This window comes from Takifugu flavidus, chromosome 10, assembly GCF_003711565.1.
Source record: "Takifugu flavidus isolate HTHZ2018 chromosome 10, ASM371156v2, whole genome shotgun sequence".
Classification (NCBI taxonomy): domain Eukaryota; kingdom Metazoa; phylum Chordata; class Actinopteri; order Tetraodontiformes; family Tetraodontidae; genus Takifugu; species Takifugu flavidus.
Genome location: NC_079529.1, coordinates 8,744,439 through 8,759,878, shown reverse-complemented (window position 1 = coordinate 8,759,878; position 15,440 = coordinate 8,744,439). Strand labels below are relative to the sequence as shown.

The following is a 15,440-nucleotide window of genomic DNA, read 5'->3' as shown; positions in this document are numbered from 1 at the left end:
TTCTCCTCCTCTTTGTGAAAATTTGAAGCTGCGCGCACACTTGACCTTCAGAAAAAAAAAACCCACTGAACCGCATTTTCTCCAGATGGTCTGACCTGCACCTCGCGTGTGGGCGTGTGTTTGCGAGAATAAGAGGCAAACATTTAAAGTGGTTGGCACATTAAGGCAGAAAAGCCTTATATAAGTGCGGAGCAGTTAACATTTTCTGCCTCTCTACGGCGGAGTTGGAGAATTGCTTTTTGGGAGTTGTAATACTACTGGTAATACTGGTGTGAAGGCCCTTTTATTTCATCACTATCTGGTATTAATCACCCAATTAATGGTACTAACAGCAGTGAGAGGCTGGTGAGTAATGCTTAGGGAACCATGTAGTGATGAGAACTGAACATTTTCCCACTATTTTGTGGCTAATTTGTATTTCGTGGGGCAAAAATGGTTCAAAAACACAATATGTTATTGGTCTGTCCTCAGGTGCTGGATCTGAGTACCGATGGGAAGGAGGAGGTTTTTTACGGACCAACGCTCCCGTTTGCCTCCAACGGGATCGCCACATCTTTCCTCCCCGCTCCCTACTTCACCTGCCCAAACCTGCAGACTTTACAAGTGCCCCATCACAGGATAGGAGCCGTCTAGAGCGCCGGCCAATCAGACGTCAGAACCCTGCAGAAAGGACGAGCCTCCTTTTAAGTGCGGACGCTCGGAGTTTGCAGCTGTGGCTCGATGGTGTTTATTTTTGAAGCTGTCGTCTCTGGCGTGAGAGCACAGGGATTTCCGAACGCATTAGCAATGCCTTTCTTGTTCCGCACGAAGCCCATTACGGTGGAAGCTCGGAGGAAACTGAAAAACAGGCGGCTGTCTCAATAATGAAGCATATCTGGTGCATTTCCCCAAAGGCGGATCCTCAATTTATGATGTCCAGCGAAGACACATGCAAGTTGTGGGGGGGGGAAAAGAAATCTGTGGGGATTATTATTCCCCGGGACATGAAGAAAATGTCAATCCTATTACCAATTAGGTGGTAAGCAGACATTTCTGAAATGCCGCGGCCGTCCACGGCAGTTCAAAGACTTTGTCCTTCTTTGTAATCTGGTAAAGACGCTTTTCCCGCTATCAAACCATCAAACCTCTATTATCACTGTGGTGGCCTGCAAAACGTGCGCGCTTACACTTTTCAAGAGATCAACAAAGCCCGCCTTGGCCCGCGCGCACGTGTTCTGAAACCACAGATTAGGTTAGCAAATGTCAACAGCCTGAGGCTCGCCGGCTTCGGGCGACCATGAAATTATTTAATTACTCTGAAGTTTGTGTGGACGTTGTTGACCTGAGAGGATGCTTCGGCACTCCTGGTGTGTGCGTTTTGTTTTGTATAACACAATAACCTTCCTCTGTGCTCTTAGAAATCGGGCCCCCCTGCACTGTGTCATCGCTCCGAAACAAAAGAATAGTGGACATTTTCAGAATCGTCGGTACTGAATGAGAGGGGTGATGCGAAATGGCTTCTTTTCGCCGCGACGTTGACTAAAGAATTACCCACGCTCCTTTTCTCCTGCCCGCATCACTTCTAATGCTGATGAAGGAACGCGGCGTTGAAGAGATGAAGGGACGCGTGGCGACGAGGCTCGGAAACGGCCGGCGACGGCGGTAAATGGGACTCGGTGATTGTGAGAGACGGGAGCGAATCTTCGTGTGATTAGGCCCGAACCAAAGCTGGATTGCGTGATATTGCTGCGACTTGGAGAGGGCGAGGGAGAATTGGAGCGCAGTGCTTCACCCCCCCCCCCCATTCTCCTATGATGGTCATCAAATGGGTAATTTATAGCTCCGAGCAGAGACAGATCCAGAAGCGGCCGGCATAACCACGTGTGCCCATATCAAAACTCACGTCACTCACTTGGAATTCATATTTATTAAGTCATTTAAAGTATATACATGATGTTACAACCGGGATCGGTACATAAAGCACGATTGCTACTTACCAAATTCAAATGCAATAGAAATGTACATTAGCTGGTACAAGACACAACAATGTCATGATGTTTGTGTGTATTTTGTAGTCAGACTTCTGCTAAATGTGTCCATTTCTGTCGGCACCACTGAGATAAAATAAAGAGGGTTGACGCGTCGGAACTCAGCTGTGTGTTATGGTTGCTGCAGTCTGGTTGATTTACAGGACCGAAGGTTTTGGAATAAACGTGTGTTTCTCAGGGGTGCCGGTGGGTCAGGGGGCTGCTCCCGTCACCGAAGGCATTAGTCTGCTTCCAGGCTGGTTATTTCTGCCTGCCCACATTCTCCAAGGAGATTCAGCAGCTTCTTATAAGCACTCCTGTTACACAGAGATGCAGCAGTCAGCGGCGGGGAACTGTTGCACTTCATTACATAATACTTGCTCATTGTCTAGACAACTTAAAAATAATTGAAGGCGATGAGCGGTGTGATTCATGTGCGTTCTCACCTCAAGGCGATGTTCTTTCCCAGTCCTCTCTTGTGTTCTGTGTGTCTCAGGCTGAGAGAGAGGTTCGGAACGAGAGCCTGAACCAAGGCGGGATCGAGCACAGCCACCGTCTCCAGGACGCTGTAGACCTGCCGCTCGTACACTCCTTCGTTCTCCTTCACAAATGACCTAGTGCCAAAGGGGAAACGCCACGGTTAACGCTGCGGCGACGCGCGGCTTAAAGCCCGTTGGTGGAAACGGTCATTTACTGGAAGACGCTGAGCATGTGGCCACACGGTCCCTCTGTGGATGTGGCAGCGCGCCGCTCCACCACCAGCTGTAAGGCGTCCGTGCTCGTCTTCCTCACTGAAGAGGCAAGAAAAAAATAGTCTTCGGTGACCGGTTCACTATAATTTGGCCCAAAATGAGGGTTGATGAAAATTGCACGTGTTCAGGATGTGTTTACGACCAGCCCGCTGATGGCGTGCTCCGTGATTATAGTGGTTATTCTATTGTACCGATATTCGATTGAAATCACACGGGAGCGTTGTTATTCAGAATTGGCTGGAAAGAACAAGAATAAGAGACGATAAAGAGCCTCTCTCTAAAAACTCTGTTTTTCTATTTCAGAGCAGAGAGGGTGGTCTTGAATTGTAGGTTCCTTCGCTGGAAGAGTGACAATGAGTAATTCGTTCTGGGCCGCACCAGGACGCTAGAAGCAGAACTCCGAAAGGGACGCTCACCAACCCCAGTGTGCGCTCATCTATGAGCAGAAACGCACGAGCGTGATCTCACCCTGCGGTTCGTTGACCATCATGCAGCGCAGCAGGGAGGGGAGGGGCAGAGCGAGTAGGGCGGCATCTGAGTCATTGTTCCGTCTTAGAAGCTCCGAGAGGAACGCGAGGACTGACGCAAGCCTTGGCGGAGGAGCGTGACCTTTAAACTGCAGGAAGCTCTCGCTGTAAACCACACATAAATACACCGGAACTCAGAGGCTTGTGAATATCAAAGTGGAGTCAAATCAACGTCTTGATGTCCAAGATGACTTTGTCCACGGTCCTGTGTGACGTACCAGAGCACCTCTAGGATGGCCTTCCTCAACGCCGCCCCCCCGGGGGTGGGGTTGACCTCGCAGGCACTGAGGAGCACCGGATGGTTGGCGATGATGCCCACGGAGGGCGAGGCAGGAAGGAAATGGTCCAGATACCTGCGGATGACCGAACGGAGCTGCTGCTTCAGGTAGGCCCCCTGAGACTGGGACAAGCTTGCAGCCACCGACAGACCCTGGAGAGGAACCCATTTCAAAAGAGAATCGGCATGAACTCTGGTCTGAAACCACAACCTGTTAGTTCCAGTCATGCCAGTGAGGGGATGGGATAGATGAGCTAACCTGCAGATACAGGTGCAGGTTGTCCCTCAGTGCTTTGTCCTGTTGTGTAACATTGCGGGGAAGCAACAGACCGTCAACAATGGAAAAAAGCAGCTGCTGGGCTTTGGATGTGGCCAGCAGGGGGCTCCAGTGCTTCACAATGCAACCTGGACCGATCCAAAAACAACAAATGTCAACATTCGTTCCCTTGAAATTCCTTTACCACAATAGTGCAAAAGCTTCTGAAAGTGACTGGATCACACCTACCAACAGCCCAGAACACCAGCTTCAGCCCCTCCTGGTTCTTACTCGTGAGTGAGGGTTTAATATATTTCATGATGCCCCCGATGTAGTTCAGCGCTCTGGTCACCATGGAGGAACGTTCAGACAGAGCCTGCAGGCCGTTGTACACGCTGCCTACTGCCTGACTCCACATTAAAGCAGATCAGTAAGGAAATGTACGGAAATACGTGAGGCAGTACTGCCGGTGGTCGCATTTCCTCTACTGTGCCTGGCAAAGATAAATACCGCTCCACTATTCTCCACAGCAGTTACCTTAACAAACATCTCCAGGACTGAAGCGGGATCTGGTCTGGTGACTGTGGCCTGAAGGCCTGCTCTCTGGAAAAGGCCGTCCACCTCAGGAAGCTTCAGCACCAGGCGAGTCAGCTCGCACAGCTGCTCCTGCAGGACTCGGCCTGGAAGCACAAACAAGCGCCAGAACGCGGGGGGATTATCTGCATTCTCTAGCCCTAACAAGACAAAGGACCAACCGTAACCAACAAATGATTTGTAATATTTGTAATTCAATTTTAAAAAAAGCATTTGTGTACAATTTCCAAGAGAATAGCTGTGAGAAGACGCAGGCTCTTATAGATGCTCCTCACTAATCTTGCCTGTTTTATTACCCATATAAGATTATCTACTAATGACGGCACCTGTTCTGCTGTCAGATCCATCAGGGTTCTTGTGATGATGCTGCTGCAGAACACAGCGGAACCAGGACCGCACTGACAGGCTTTGTGCGGAATCGCTGCTCAGGGAGGACACGAGCTCCCTGGATTAAACGGGAATTGTCATAATTAAATTTCTGCGTAGGAACACTTCATGTGCAGAAGACGACAACTAATAATCAGAGTGGAACTTTACCGGTTTTCCAGCAGATAAAGATAACGAGTGACAAGAAGTGGATGAACCATATCGTCCCAGCCGAAACTTTGCATGATAGCCTGGACTGGGCTGGGCTGAAGGTCATGGGGGGCGGAGCTGGGCAGATCAAATGCCAACAGAGTGAAACCTGGGAAAGCAGAAATAATAATGATGCAGCTCTTGTGAGGACTTTGTAAGTGCAAGACATCGTTCCTGGTGTTTTTTTAAACCCTAAAAATATCTTATTCTACTGCTCAACTATTAATATTCAATATTCACTTTGATCGAAGCCCCCCCAACTCTTTCCTGCGTGTTCTTCCTCTCCGTGTCTCCCCCCTACAGTTACTGACCTGCAGCAGCATCAGCCAGCAGAGCTGGAGGGGTCTGGGAGAGGCGCAGGCTGCGCAGGAAGGGGTAGAAGTGAGCCCATAGGGCTGCGGCGACCGCTAGGTGGCGTTCTTTCACCACACTGACTGAAGAGGGAGCCAATGAAGAGTTGGGTGCTGACTGGACACTGTGCTGATGGACCCGTCTGAAGGCAGGCAGGCAGGCACACACACACACACACAGAGAACAGATAAGGAAATCTATACATGCAAAATCCAAATCCAACCCGCTCTAATGTACAACACCTGCAACCAGCATCTCTGCCCCTCAACTTTCTCAAATCCTTTTGCCACTCTGTGTTGCTCCTCTGTGTTTTTCCTCCCTTCTCTCCTGGGGGATTACTGGGTGCAGCAGTGCGCTGCAGTGTGGAGCAGAGCAGGGTGGAGGTGGGGAAGGTGAGGAGGATTTGAGGCACAGAGTGCAGCCTAATGCTGATCCCCCTGTACACAGAATATACTTTGGCTCTTCTGGCTCATCCCTGGCCCGGCCCCAGCCGCTACAGCATCCCCACAGTGGCTGGCATTAGCCCAGATAAGCAGCTGAAGGAGCTGTAATCTCATTTATACTGGAGATGATCCTTCTGTCCCCCCCATTCACCCTGATGGGGGTTGTGGGGGAGCAGGGTTGAGGTGTGTGGTGGGGGGAGGATAGAGGGACTTGGGGTGGGATGGGGGGGGTTCTAGTCTGCTACTAACACACGCGCGCACACACACACACACACACACACATCTCAGCAATGCCTTCCCTTCCAGCAAGGTTGCATCTAATCCAGAGAGAGCTGAGACAATCGATTAGAGTCTGAATTCATTAGCCTCGTTACTACTGCGGAATGGGCCTTTCACACCCATCAACCCTCATTGTACAAGACATCGTCAGAGACCCCACTTAATCCCCCTTGCTGCGGTTTCTTTCGGAGTGTACACACAAACACACACAGCATTAATAGGGACCCTGCGTAACCCTTCCCCTGGCTGCTTCCGTCATGCAGACGTATGGAACAAAATGGAGAATTCTCATGAATAGCAGAGGGGCATCAAACCCACACCGAGTTGAACCTATTACATGCCTAGTTTAATACCAACTCGAACTAGAATGAGCATGTTCAACTGTATCGAAACACACAGGTGTAACTGTGTTACCACACTTCTCATCAGAGGCTCAGCAGCAGTTGCGTTCGCCTTTGAAAATAAACGCTCAATATCACAGGAAAGGTCTTAATGCTCACAAAGAGAAATGCTTCTCAGGGAGGCTTGTATTTTCCTTTAAGCCAAGGAGATGGAGATTAATTGTCAGAACCAAAACACGTCCAATATGGCCTGGCAGTGCCAGCTCACCTCATCAAGCAGCAGAAACCCTCCCACAACAGAGGGTCATGGGTAGGAATAACACTGAGGAATTATGCCTGCGACTGGCGTCTTGCCTGAGCACCATGGTGATGACTGTCAAGAGTAAATGTTCCTCGGACCCTCCGCCGTCTCAGCCATTGGCAGAATAATTTTCTTAATGTGTGCAGATTCCACGCAGCTCACAGTCGACATAATGATACACAGGCGAAATTTGCCAGGCTACATAATTGCCCATTAATTGTGTCAGAGGAACATGGCATTAATCACAAAGAGATACCAAGAACTGCCAGGCCGAAGAATTATCTTTAATTTGGTGGGACCAATTTGAAACGGAGAAAACAGTTAAATGGGTCAGCGTGGTTTCGGGCTGTAACGCAGTCAACCTGTGGGAGTTCTCGTCTTTGCTCCCTCCTCGGCCATTAATGTGCAAATGTGTGTCCTCCGACCCTGACACCTGAGAGGGAACTTGGGAATTAGCAAACCTAAAGAGCGATCCTGTTATATAGGACTTCACCGCTGGAAGTGGATGTAGGTTAGGGTTTCCCTGAGTGCATGGGCAGGAGGTGGGGGGGGGGTTCACTGTGTACCTGAGAGGTGGAAAAGTCGGGGGTTGAAAGCATCATATGCCGGTTGTATTATCACTGTAAACCTGATTACATTACAACACTTTAATTACATTTTGAACATACATTGAACCACCAGTCCACAACTGGAAATAGTGCCTGGGGGGGAGCTGTGGCTCAGAAAATAATCACTCCCATCTGTATTTCATATGGGTAGTTGGCACAGTTAAATTGTTTAATTACATTGTTAGGGATGTTCATTCCAGTTATCAGGGGAGGAGATGTTATTTCTATCATTTGTTTTGTCATTTATATTATTCCTCCCAATCTCACCTGATTTGAGTCGACTCTCTCAACAGTCACCCTTTCACCTGCGCTTCTCTGACCTCCAGATGGGGTGATCGTGTAACAAACACCCGTGTCCCACGGCTGAACTCGCCCTAATGCCCTCGTGACCGTAGCCTCTCAATGCACCCGCAGGACTGGTGCCGTGCCCCTATCAATGGGAGTTGTGGGTGGAGGTTCTCTTGGGCTTGTAACTCTACTCAGTCCTCTAACAGCACCTGGTCAGGGTGACCTCGGGGCCACCAGGTCTACTGAGACTTACGGGGGGCCTCGACGCAACACACGGGCTTTACAGACACCAATTCCTGCTGACAGCACAATCCAGCTATTGTCAGCATGAGAAATGAGAGGCGTCCTGGCCAGACTGGGAAGAGCAGAAGAGATCACTCTACTCTGTTCAGACCACTTATCAGATTTTAATAAATGCTCAGCATGGCCTTGGTCTGAAAACATTTGAATATAGCCATTATCTGCAGGGATACCTCTCAGGGAAGCAGAAGAATGAAACATTTGTCACTGGGCCTCACCTGAGTTGAGCGAGGACGACCTGCAGAAAGCTCAAAGCAGAATTCAGCTCTGAAACGCGACAAGCAGGCAGCAGCCAATCGAAGCCTTCGTTGAGCAGCTTTTCCTGAGACAGGCTGAGGTTGGTGCTTGTCTCGAACACCTCCACCACACCTTCCATGTATGAGCTAAGGGGGCCCCAGAGGGCAAGTTTACGAGACACCTCTGTCGTTTTGCTGTAAAATTCTTTGGCCGTCTGATTGAAAGAGGAAGCCAGCGCGCTTGCCTGTGCGCCCACATCCAGGCCTCGCTCCTGGAGAAAAAAGACCAGACACAGAATTGTTACTTTGGATATTAAAATGAAGAATATTCCACTTGACGAACTTACTGTACCTGGAACAAGAGCAGCAGTGACAGCTGCCCCCTCCAGATGAGGGTGCGGTGACCTGTGGGGCAGTTGGAAGGGAGGAAGCCCAGCAGCTCACATGCCCTGCTGGCCACATCCTCCAGCTCCACCTGTCTGGCCACCACCAAAAACAGTAGCAGGAAGTTCATGAGACCCGTCTCAGACAACTCCTGCATCTTCTTCTGGGAGAACTTGGAATAAACCCTGAAAACATAAGGAGCCATTAGGGTATTTTCTGAAAGAAGATCCAAGACTATGGGAAAAATGTCCTGGCTGTATAAGAGTCTTTTCATGTCTATTTGTAATATCACTTGGTCTTAGAGAACAAAAGGGTAAAAGTGGTGTTTTAAGGGGTGATTTGTTTCTTCTTCTGAAAACCCTGACTTTAAATGCTGACTAACTGAACTTTCCTTCCCCACTGTGCACCACATCACCTGCCTCCATCACCCCCTCAGCTCTGGGGGTGACGCAGCGCCTGTGTGTGTGTCAGGAGGGGTGTTAGAGAAAAGAAAAAGTGGGAGAGCGAGTAAACAGGACCTAACAGCGTGCTGGTTGGTTCTCTCACCCAGCACGCTGTTAGATCCTGCGGGCACTGTGGAGAAATGCCTTTAAAGATCATGTTAAATGTCAGAGACACTCAGACACGCAGCGGTGGGCGCTGGGTCCCTCTCTCCACAGCCAAACCAATTTACTGCAACACCAGCGAGAGATCAATAAACCTGCACACAAACAGGCACTGCCACAAATCGAGCTTGTTGTTGCCCGCCTGGCAGGGAAACACACACAGCTGCAGCCCCCACCCCTTTACTTTACAACCACCCCAAAACATTGATGTAGCCCGAACAGGTGAGCAGAGCTGCTGTTGAAGGCATAACACACACAGCGAGCGTCCTGGCGCAAACTAACAGGAGCGACTCGTAAAAACGGGGAGCAGACGAGCGATAAAATGAAACAGAGCCGTTTAACACCGACATCAGCTTCAACAGAGAACTTTCACAGGAGTAGGTGGTCAAGTGTACAGTCAGACTGTGAGGGAAGGCAGATTTAAATAGATGAATGGGTAATATGTAACAAGGAAATGAGCAGAGTGCTGGGAGGCAGCAGTGGGAATTATCTGTGTTCTCTCAACCTGTCTGTCTGTTTGTTTATTCCGGACAGCTTCTTTTTCCGTGGGCGAGCAGATGCTCCTAACTCCCAGCATTTGAGATCAACATGCTCGTCGCGGGTGTCCCGCAGAACCCAGCCAGGAATAAACGCGGCCGAAATGCTGTAGCGATACAGTCAGCGGGCCTCCTGAGGCGGGGGGGGGGAAGGAGGTAGTAGTGAGGGAGGTGAATGCTGGTGGTTGTGGGGAATCTGGACCCGTCCCAGCCCGGTCTGGCAGCAACCAGACTGCCTACCACCCACATCTCCCCGCTCCCCCTCTCTATCCGTGCTGGAAACCAACACAGCTTTGTTAAGGCGAATTAACCGCCACGGTCGTTAGCTAATTAGCCCCCATGTCTGAAGCGCTACTGAGCACATTTCAGACAGAGGGAAGTCATTAGGTGGATTTATCTATGGCTGCCTCGTTTTGGCACCCAGTCCGCCTGGGATATAGGACGGTCCAGCACACAGTTCTGATGTGCGCATTAGCCTGAGATCTTACCGCTCTCCTTTTTTCTTACTTTCCCCACACAGCGCCACAATCCCTCCATCCAGTGGCCTTAAAGAGCGCCGCACCAGAGAGCAGGTGCGGCGTGTGTAAATGTGCGTGCACGCACGCGTGTTTGCATCAGTGGGAGGCTCCTTGGCTCTGGTCTCTGCCAAGGAGCAGGTGGTTGACTCCTGAGACACCTGCTCCATTGGGGGCTGGAGCAAATATCAAAGAGGAACTGGAAGACCCCCAGTGCACCTGGCAGGCACACAAACGAGACGAAAACGCACGCTAGTGTCCAAACACGCGCACATTCCTGCAAGTATGCGCCTTCACACACACACACACACACACACAAATCCTAACAGACCCCAAATCACATGATACTTTAAGAAGATCAAGGGGAACAAAGGAATACTACAAAGCCGAGTCCTGATTAGTAATCACATCTCACAGCTTCTTCTTCTGCTGTTTCCCTTTTATCTTTTCCGTCTCCAAAGAAACTACACACACTTTGTAGTGTTGAATCAGCTACCTGGACACAAGACCTACTTTCCGGGGTGTGAACTGTGAAGAAGCGAGAACTTTAAAACCTCCCTGCCTTCTAACCAGCCTTACCTCCCTTTGATCTGTCTCTGCGGGAATCCCGCAACCCCATCCTGGGCGAGGCACAGGGCCAGCACTCGCAGGAAGATGTGGAAGGAGCTGGCTGAACGGTACAGCTGGGTGTGGTCTAGAGAGTGGAGGGGAGAAGGAGAGCAGCAGCTGCGAGCCTGGGCCAGCAGAGCCAGTGGTGTCTTGTACAAAGTGCCCAAGTCAGACACTCCGAGCCACTTCACAGAGCATGAAGCATTCTGGTGGAAATATGCACAATTTGCCTGTGAACTGTCACTATATTTGGAAAAATTCACAATATATGCAAATATAAATCTATATAACTCAAGCAGAACATTTACAGTCTGTAATACACCTTCCTTCACCACAACTTCTCATTTCTATATTTCTTTGAAGATTTATTCACCAGATTCCTGCTGTAGTACTCCCAGAGAGTGGAAACGGCACTGGTGCTGGGTTCCCACAGCAGGCTGAGACTGAGACAACAGTGAACATGCATCCTGATGTGTTCCTCCGGTAAACCTTGCTGTTATAGCCACGCAAACAGATAATCAGTTTAGCCCGCATCTCAAAATGTAACATTCTTCTATAGTTCTATGGCCAAAACTACAACCAGTACTTACCTTGGGGTTACAGGTTAATTTGAGCAGTTCTTCCACAAAATTCCAATTATCTCCTACATTTTTCTGGGGCAGATAAAACAGAATATACATCAAAATAGAACCAGGTAATTATCAATATGAATGCTAAATCTGGGAGGGTCTCATTTGAGAATTTACTTGCAACGAGGTGAAATTTCTTTCTTTCTATGATTTGGTCATTACAGGAACTAGGAGTCTTCACTTTGTCTTAAAGCTATTTAAGCACATACCACCACCACCTGTATGAAATTATATCCACACAATGCAAGCATGCTGTATGTTCCTTGGGGTAATAGCTATACACACAAAATCTGATTAAAATTCATGAATGTTTTCTTGAGTTACGTCCAGGTTTGAGAATTGGAGCAGTTTCAGGTGCAGAATCATATAAAGACACACAGGAGAAAACATAAATTTCTCCAAATGTGTTACTGGAGTCTTTCCAAGCATAAATGTGTATTTCCTGCGGGTAACCCCGTTCACCATTTGTGTTGATATTTACAGCGTAATAACCATTGACGCTAATTTTCTCTTTCTTACCTCAGTCTGAGGCGTGCCGTTACGATTGTACTGGCTCAACATGGATACGTGGGTGACAAGCCACCACGTAAATCCCAGAAGGTCGTTGCAATGTGTGGGGAGGCCCCTGAACTGCTCTGGTGCTGGTTTCCCTGAAACCAGAGGCCTCAACAAGGAATTCATGTAGCTCCAGAAAGACTAGAGGAAACACACACTGGTCAGTTAAATGTGGACAGATTCATAATTTACCGCTAGTGTGACCAGATGCATATTTGTTTTTACCTGTCTGCGCATCGCTTTATGTCTGTGCTCCAGGAGGTGCATGAGGAGGACCCAGAACTCTTTGGTGCAGGGACAAAGGTAATGATGGATGCTCAGTGCTTCTGTGGGTCTCACCTGGAAACCCAATTTCAGAAAAAAAGGGAATTTACAGCTGCGGCTCCATTCCACAGAAACATATAAAGACTAATAAGTGGATTAAAGATTGTATAAACACTGTGATTAATTTTGTAAAGCTACAAGTAGGCAAAAAGATGATTAATATGGTTATTACCGATTCTGATTCAGAAGCGTTTCTAATACTCAGAGGGAATATTTGCCATCTGCAGCTGCAACCGAATACTAAATATCCTAATGAACATATTCAGCAGTAGGACTGAAGCTCTCTACAATTTAAAAAAAAGAAAAGAAAAACAATCTAGAAGCAAAAGCGGCGCATCTCTGCGGCCATCCGCCCACCTTGCTGTATTTGCCCATGGCCAGACCAGTCAGGTCACACAGCAGATTGCACAGGTGCTCTTCAAACAAACTGGTATCTGTCAGGTACTCCCCAGTCAAGTTCACAAACTGGTGGGCGTACACCACCTGGCCTGGAGAGAAAAAATGGGTAAAATTACAAAAAGCCAAGATAATGACTCACAATGTGTTTTCACGTCTGGGGATTACTGCCTGCTGCACTAGTGCTTAGACATCATAACCAGCAAGGGCGCAATCCTTCCACCTGCTGCCAATAAGCAGAATATGATATTTCTCTAGCATCAACTATGCATCAATTACCAACATTTTAAAGTGCTTCTGTAATAACAGTTTTTTTGCAGCACTGCTTAGAAACATATCTCATATTACCATATCTATTTCCTGTCTCAGTAGCCTGTTAATAGAATAGGAAACAAACCTTGCAGCTTGTTTCCAAGCAGGTGAAGAATCTCCAAGACTGACCAGTGGATGTCAAGATGAAGGTGTAACAAATGCCAAGAGGGAGGGAAAATCTGTGGGTGGAATACAGACAACCACGTTCAGAGAGATGCACCAGTAATATTTAATGAAAGCAGATAATGAAATGTTCTTGCTGATGAGATTTCTGAATTAATGGCTACTTTCCTTTTTTTAATTACAACTCTGGTATTCATGACTGTTGGGGTCTTTTTAACCCCCCCCCCTTTCCCCCCCATCACACGTGATACAAACCTTTCCTTGGTTGGACATAGTGAAGGCGCTTTGAAGACTGGCGGGCAGGTCTTTGAGTCTTCCTATAAGAAGCGTGATGCCAAAGAGCTCTTCCAGGAGAGCAGATGGAAGCTGAGCCTCCAGCTTGTGGAAGGGATGCACGGCATCTGTATCCAGACAACTACAAGGTGGCAGAAACCTGACCAAAGAGGAAAATGGCCAAATAAATAAAGAAATGCAGCAGAAGAACACAGATTGGAGGATATCAATGTTACAATGAGAGCAGTAGAGGTTGTGTTAAAAGATGTAGCACCTGTACAAGAAGACTTTGACATACTGCAGAAATGAAACACACTGTTGTCTCAGGTCTTCAGCTTCATAGTGGAGGTTGCCTGCTTGACCTATAACGCATGAGAGATGTGAAGGCTATTGAACAGGTGCAGGTGTACAGCACATCGAATGAAATACCGACCATATTTTTCTGGAATTTCATAATGAGCTTTGGCATTGTTCCTGCCAATCATATAACTTTATTATTCCAACCAGGACAGTCTTTTGCAAGGCTGTTTGAATAGCATTCAAATATTTAAATGTCGATTACGGCTGCAGATACAAGCTTAACTTTGAACCGCTGACTCAAATCTCTTTTGTGAATCTCTGAGCAAAAAAGTGTTGCTGCTGACTTCACGAGCTCCCCAAATTACATTATAGACACTTATTGAATAAATACTGTGAGGCAATTTCACAGGTTTCTGTGGCTCAACACACCTTCACTGTGGATTTGTGTTTGGGTTTTTTTTGTATATGCGAGTACAATTACCAAAGTCACGAGTTGAACTCGACTGCACTAAGGTCTCCAGCCTGTACACCTTTTGCCTGAAATACAAAACACACGTGAAAGTTTAGTCAGTTACACCTTTACTGTTTTGATTGGTTGTGGATATTAATTTTAAAGGTTATATCTATCAGAAAACTTGTATGATAAAGTTTTTTTTTTCCCCTCACCTAAACAGACCAAAGAGTAGTTTTGTAGACTCCACTAGTGCTGTTTCTGTGACCCAGACAAAGCCAAAAATCTCTATAGTGTCTGTCTCACATTCTGCAGGGGCTGGGTCAAGTTGCAACAGCAGCCTAGAAAGAACAGATTTTTCAATTTCTTAAGTTTTGTTCGGACATTGGCAGCATGACAGAAAAAACGGAAGTGTTTGTCTACACGAAAATACACACAGAGACAAATGTTGAGTCCAAGGTGCAGAGTAATGACTGTACCGTTTTAAGGAGCCTCTAGCAATGTATCCCTCTGTGGAAAAGCCTCTAGATGGGTCATCCTTTGTCTCAGAGCAGGAGAAGCACAGCGGTCGGGGAGAAGTCAGCTCACACGAGCTGGCACCCGCAAACGGAGAAACTGGTGGCGTGAGCGACTGGCTGAAGTCATCGTCCATGCTGCAAGGACACCTTTGCTAAAAATGGAGAGATACACAAACACCATCATTTACACTGAAGCAGAGGAGCATTCATTTTATACCAAAGAATCTTATTTTACAAAGTGAACACAGCATTAAGCACAAATTAGCTACACTTGATAACTAGTGCATCTTACTATTTATTCCTTTTCTATCAAAGAATTCTGTTCATAGAATCGCAAACAATTCTTGCACACACTATTGACACACATTGCTAACCAAATCATAGCAACTGTGGGCATGTTTATATTTCAGCATATAGCAGTTATAGAGGTAATCAAATAACTCATTTTTTAAAAGAGTGTGTGTGTGTGTGTTTGTAATCATTATATTACTCAACAGACATTAACTGCGCCACTGGTTATACGATTACCAGCTGCTAATAATATATGCTTCATCCGCGAAATGTACGGTTTAGATGTGAAAACAAAGGATAAAAATAAATATAGCAGTGCCTCTAAAAACGCAAACGTCATTTTGAAGACGACCAACCTTGTATTCTGTCCTCTTACGGGAGTAATGATCACAAAATGTGTGTTAATGCTGTAAATACTACAATACTGTCACAGCATTATTGGTTCTGTGTTCGTTCTGTCCCGCGCGGACAAACTGCGCATGCG

The 15,440-nt window shown here is 47.4% G+C and overlaps 2 protein-coding genes across 3 annotated transcripts in view; one reads left to right on the top strand and one right to left on the bottom strand.

Moving 5' to 3' along the window:
* Positions 1 to 2,131, top strand: part of klhl32 (kelch-like family member 32) — a 16,038-nt gene extending 13,907 nt beyond the window's left edge. For both annotated transcript variants that reach the window (XM_057046368.1, XM_057046367.1), the window contains one exon: positions 472 to 2,131. In XM_057046368.1, coding sequence (XP_056902348.1) covers positions 472 to 633 — 162 coding nt within the window. In that variant the 3' untranslated portion in view covers positions 634 to 2,131. The remainder of the gene's footprint in view (positions 1 to 471) is intronic.
* Positions 1,888 to 15,440, bottom strand: mms22l (MMS22-like, DNA repair protein). Its single transcript, XM_057046353.1, has 26 exons — positions 15,313 to 15,440; positions 14,627 to 14,817; positions 14,363 to 14,488; positions 14,178 to 14,233; positions 13,671 to 13,758; positions 13,379 to 13,556; positions 13,086 to 13,179; positions 12,650 to 12,780; positions 12,194 to 12,307; positions 11,933 to 12,109; positions 11,375 to 11,437; positions 11,158 to 11,277; positions 10,755 to 10,990; positions 8,488 to 8,704; positions 8,118 to 8,407; positions 5,300 to 5,481; positions 4,950 to 5,097; positions 4,739 to 4,857; positions 4,356 to 4,498; positions 4,068 to 4,224; positions 3,822 to 3,967; positions 3,504 to 3,715; positions 3,227 to 3,390; positions 2,701 to 2,797; positions 2,453 to 2,620; positions 1,888 to 2,323 (listed from the first exon to the last, which is right to left on the bottom strand). Exons 2-26 carry the CDS (start codon positions 14,797 to 14,799, stop codon positions 2,248 to 2,250), a joined length of 3,675 nt encoding a protein of 1,224 aa, XP_056902333.1. The 5' UTR covers positions 14,800 to 14,817; positions 15,313 to 15,440; the 3' UTR covers positions 1,888 to 2,247.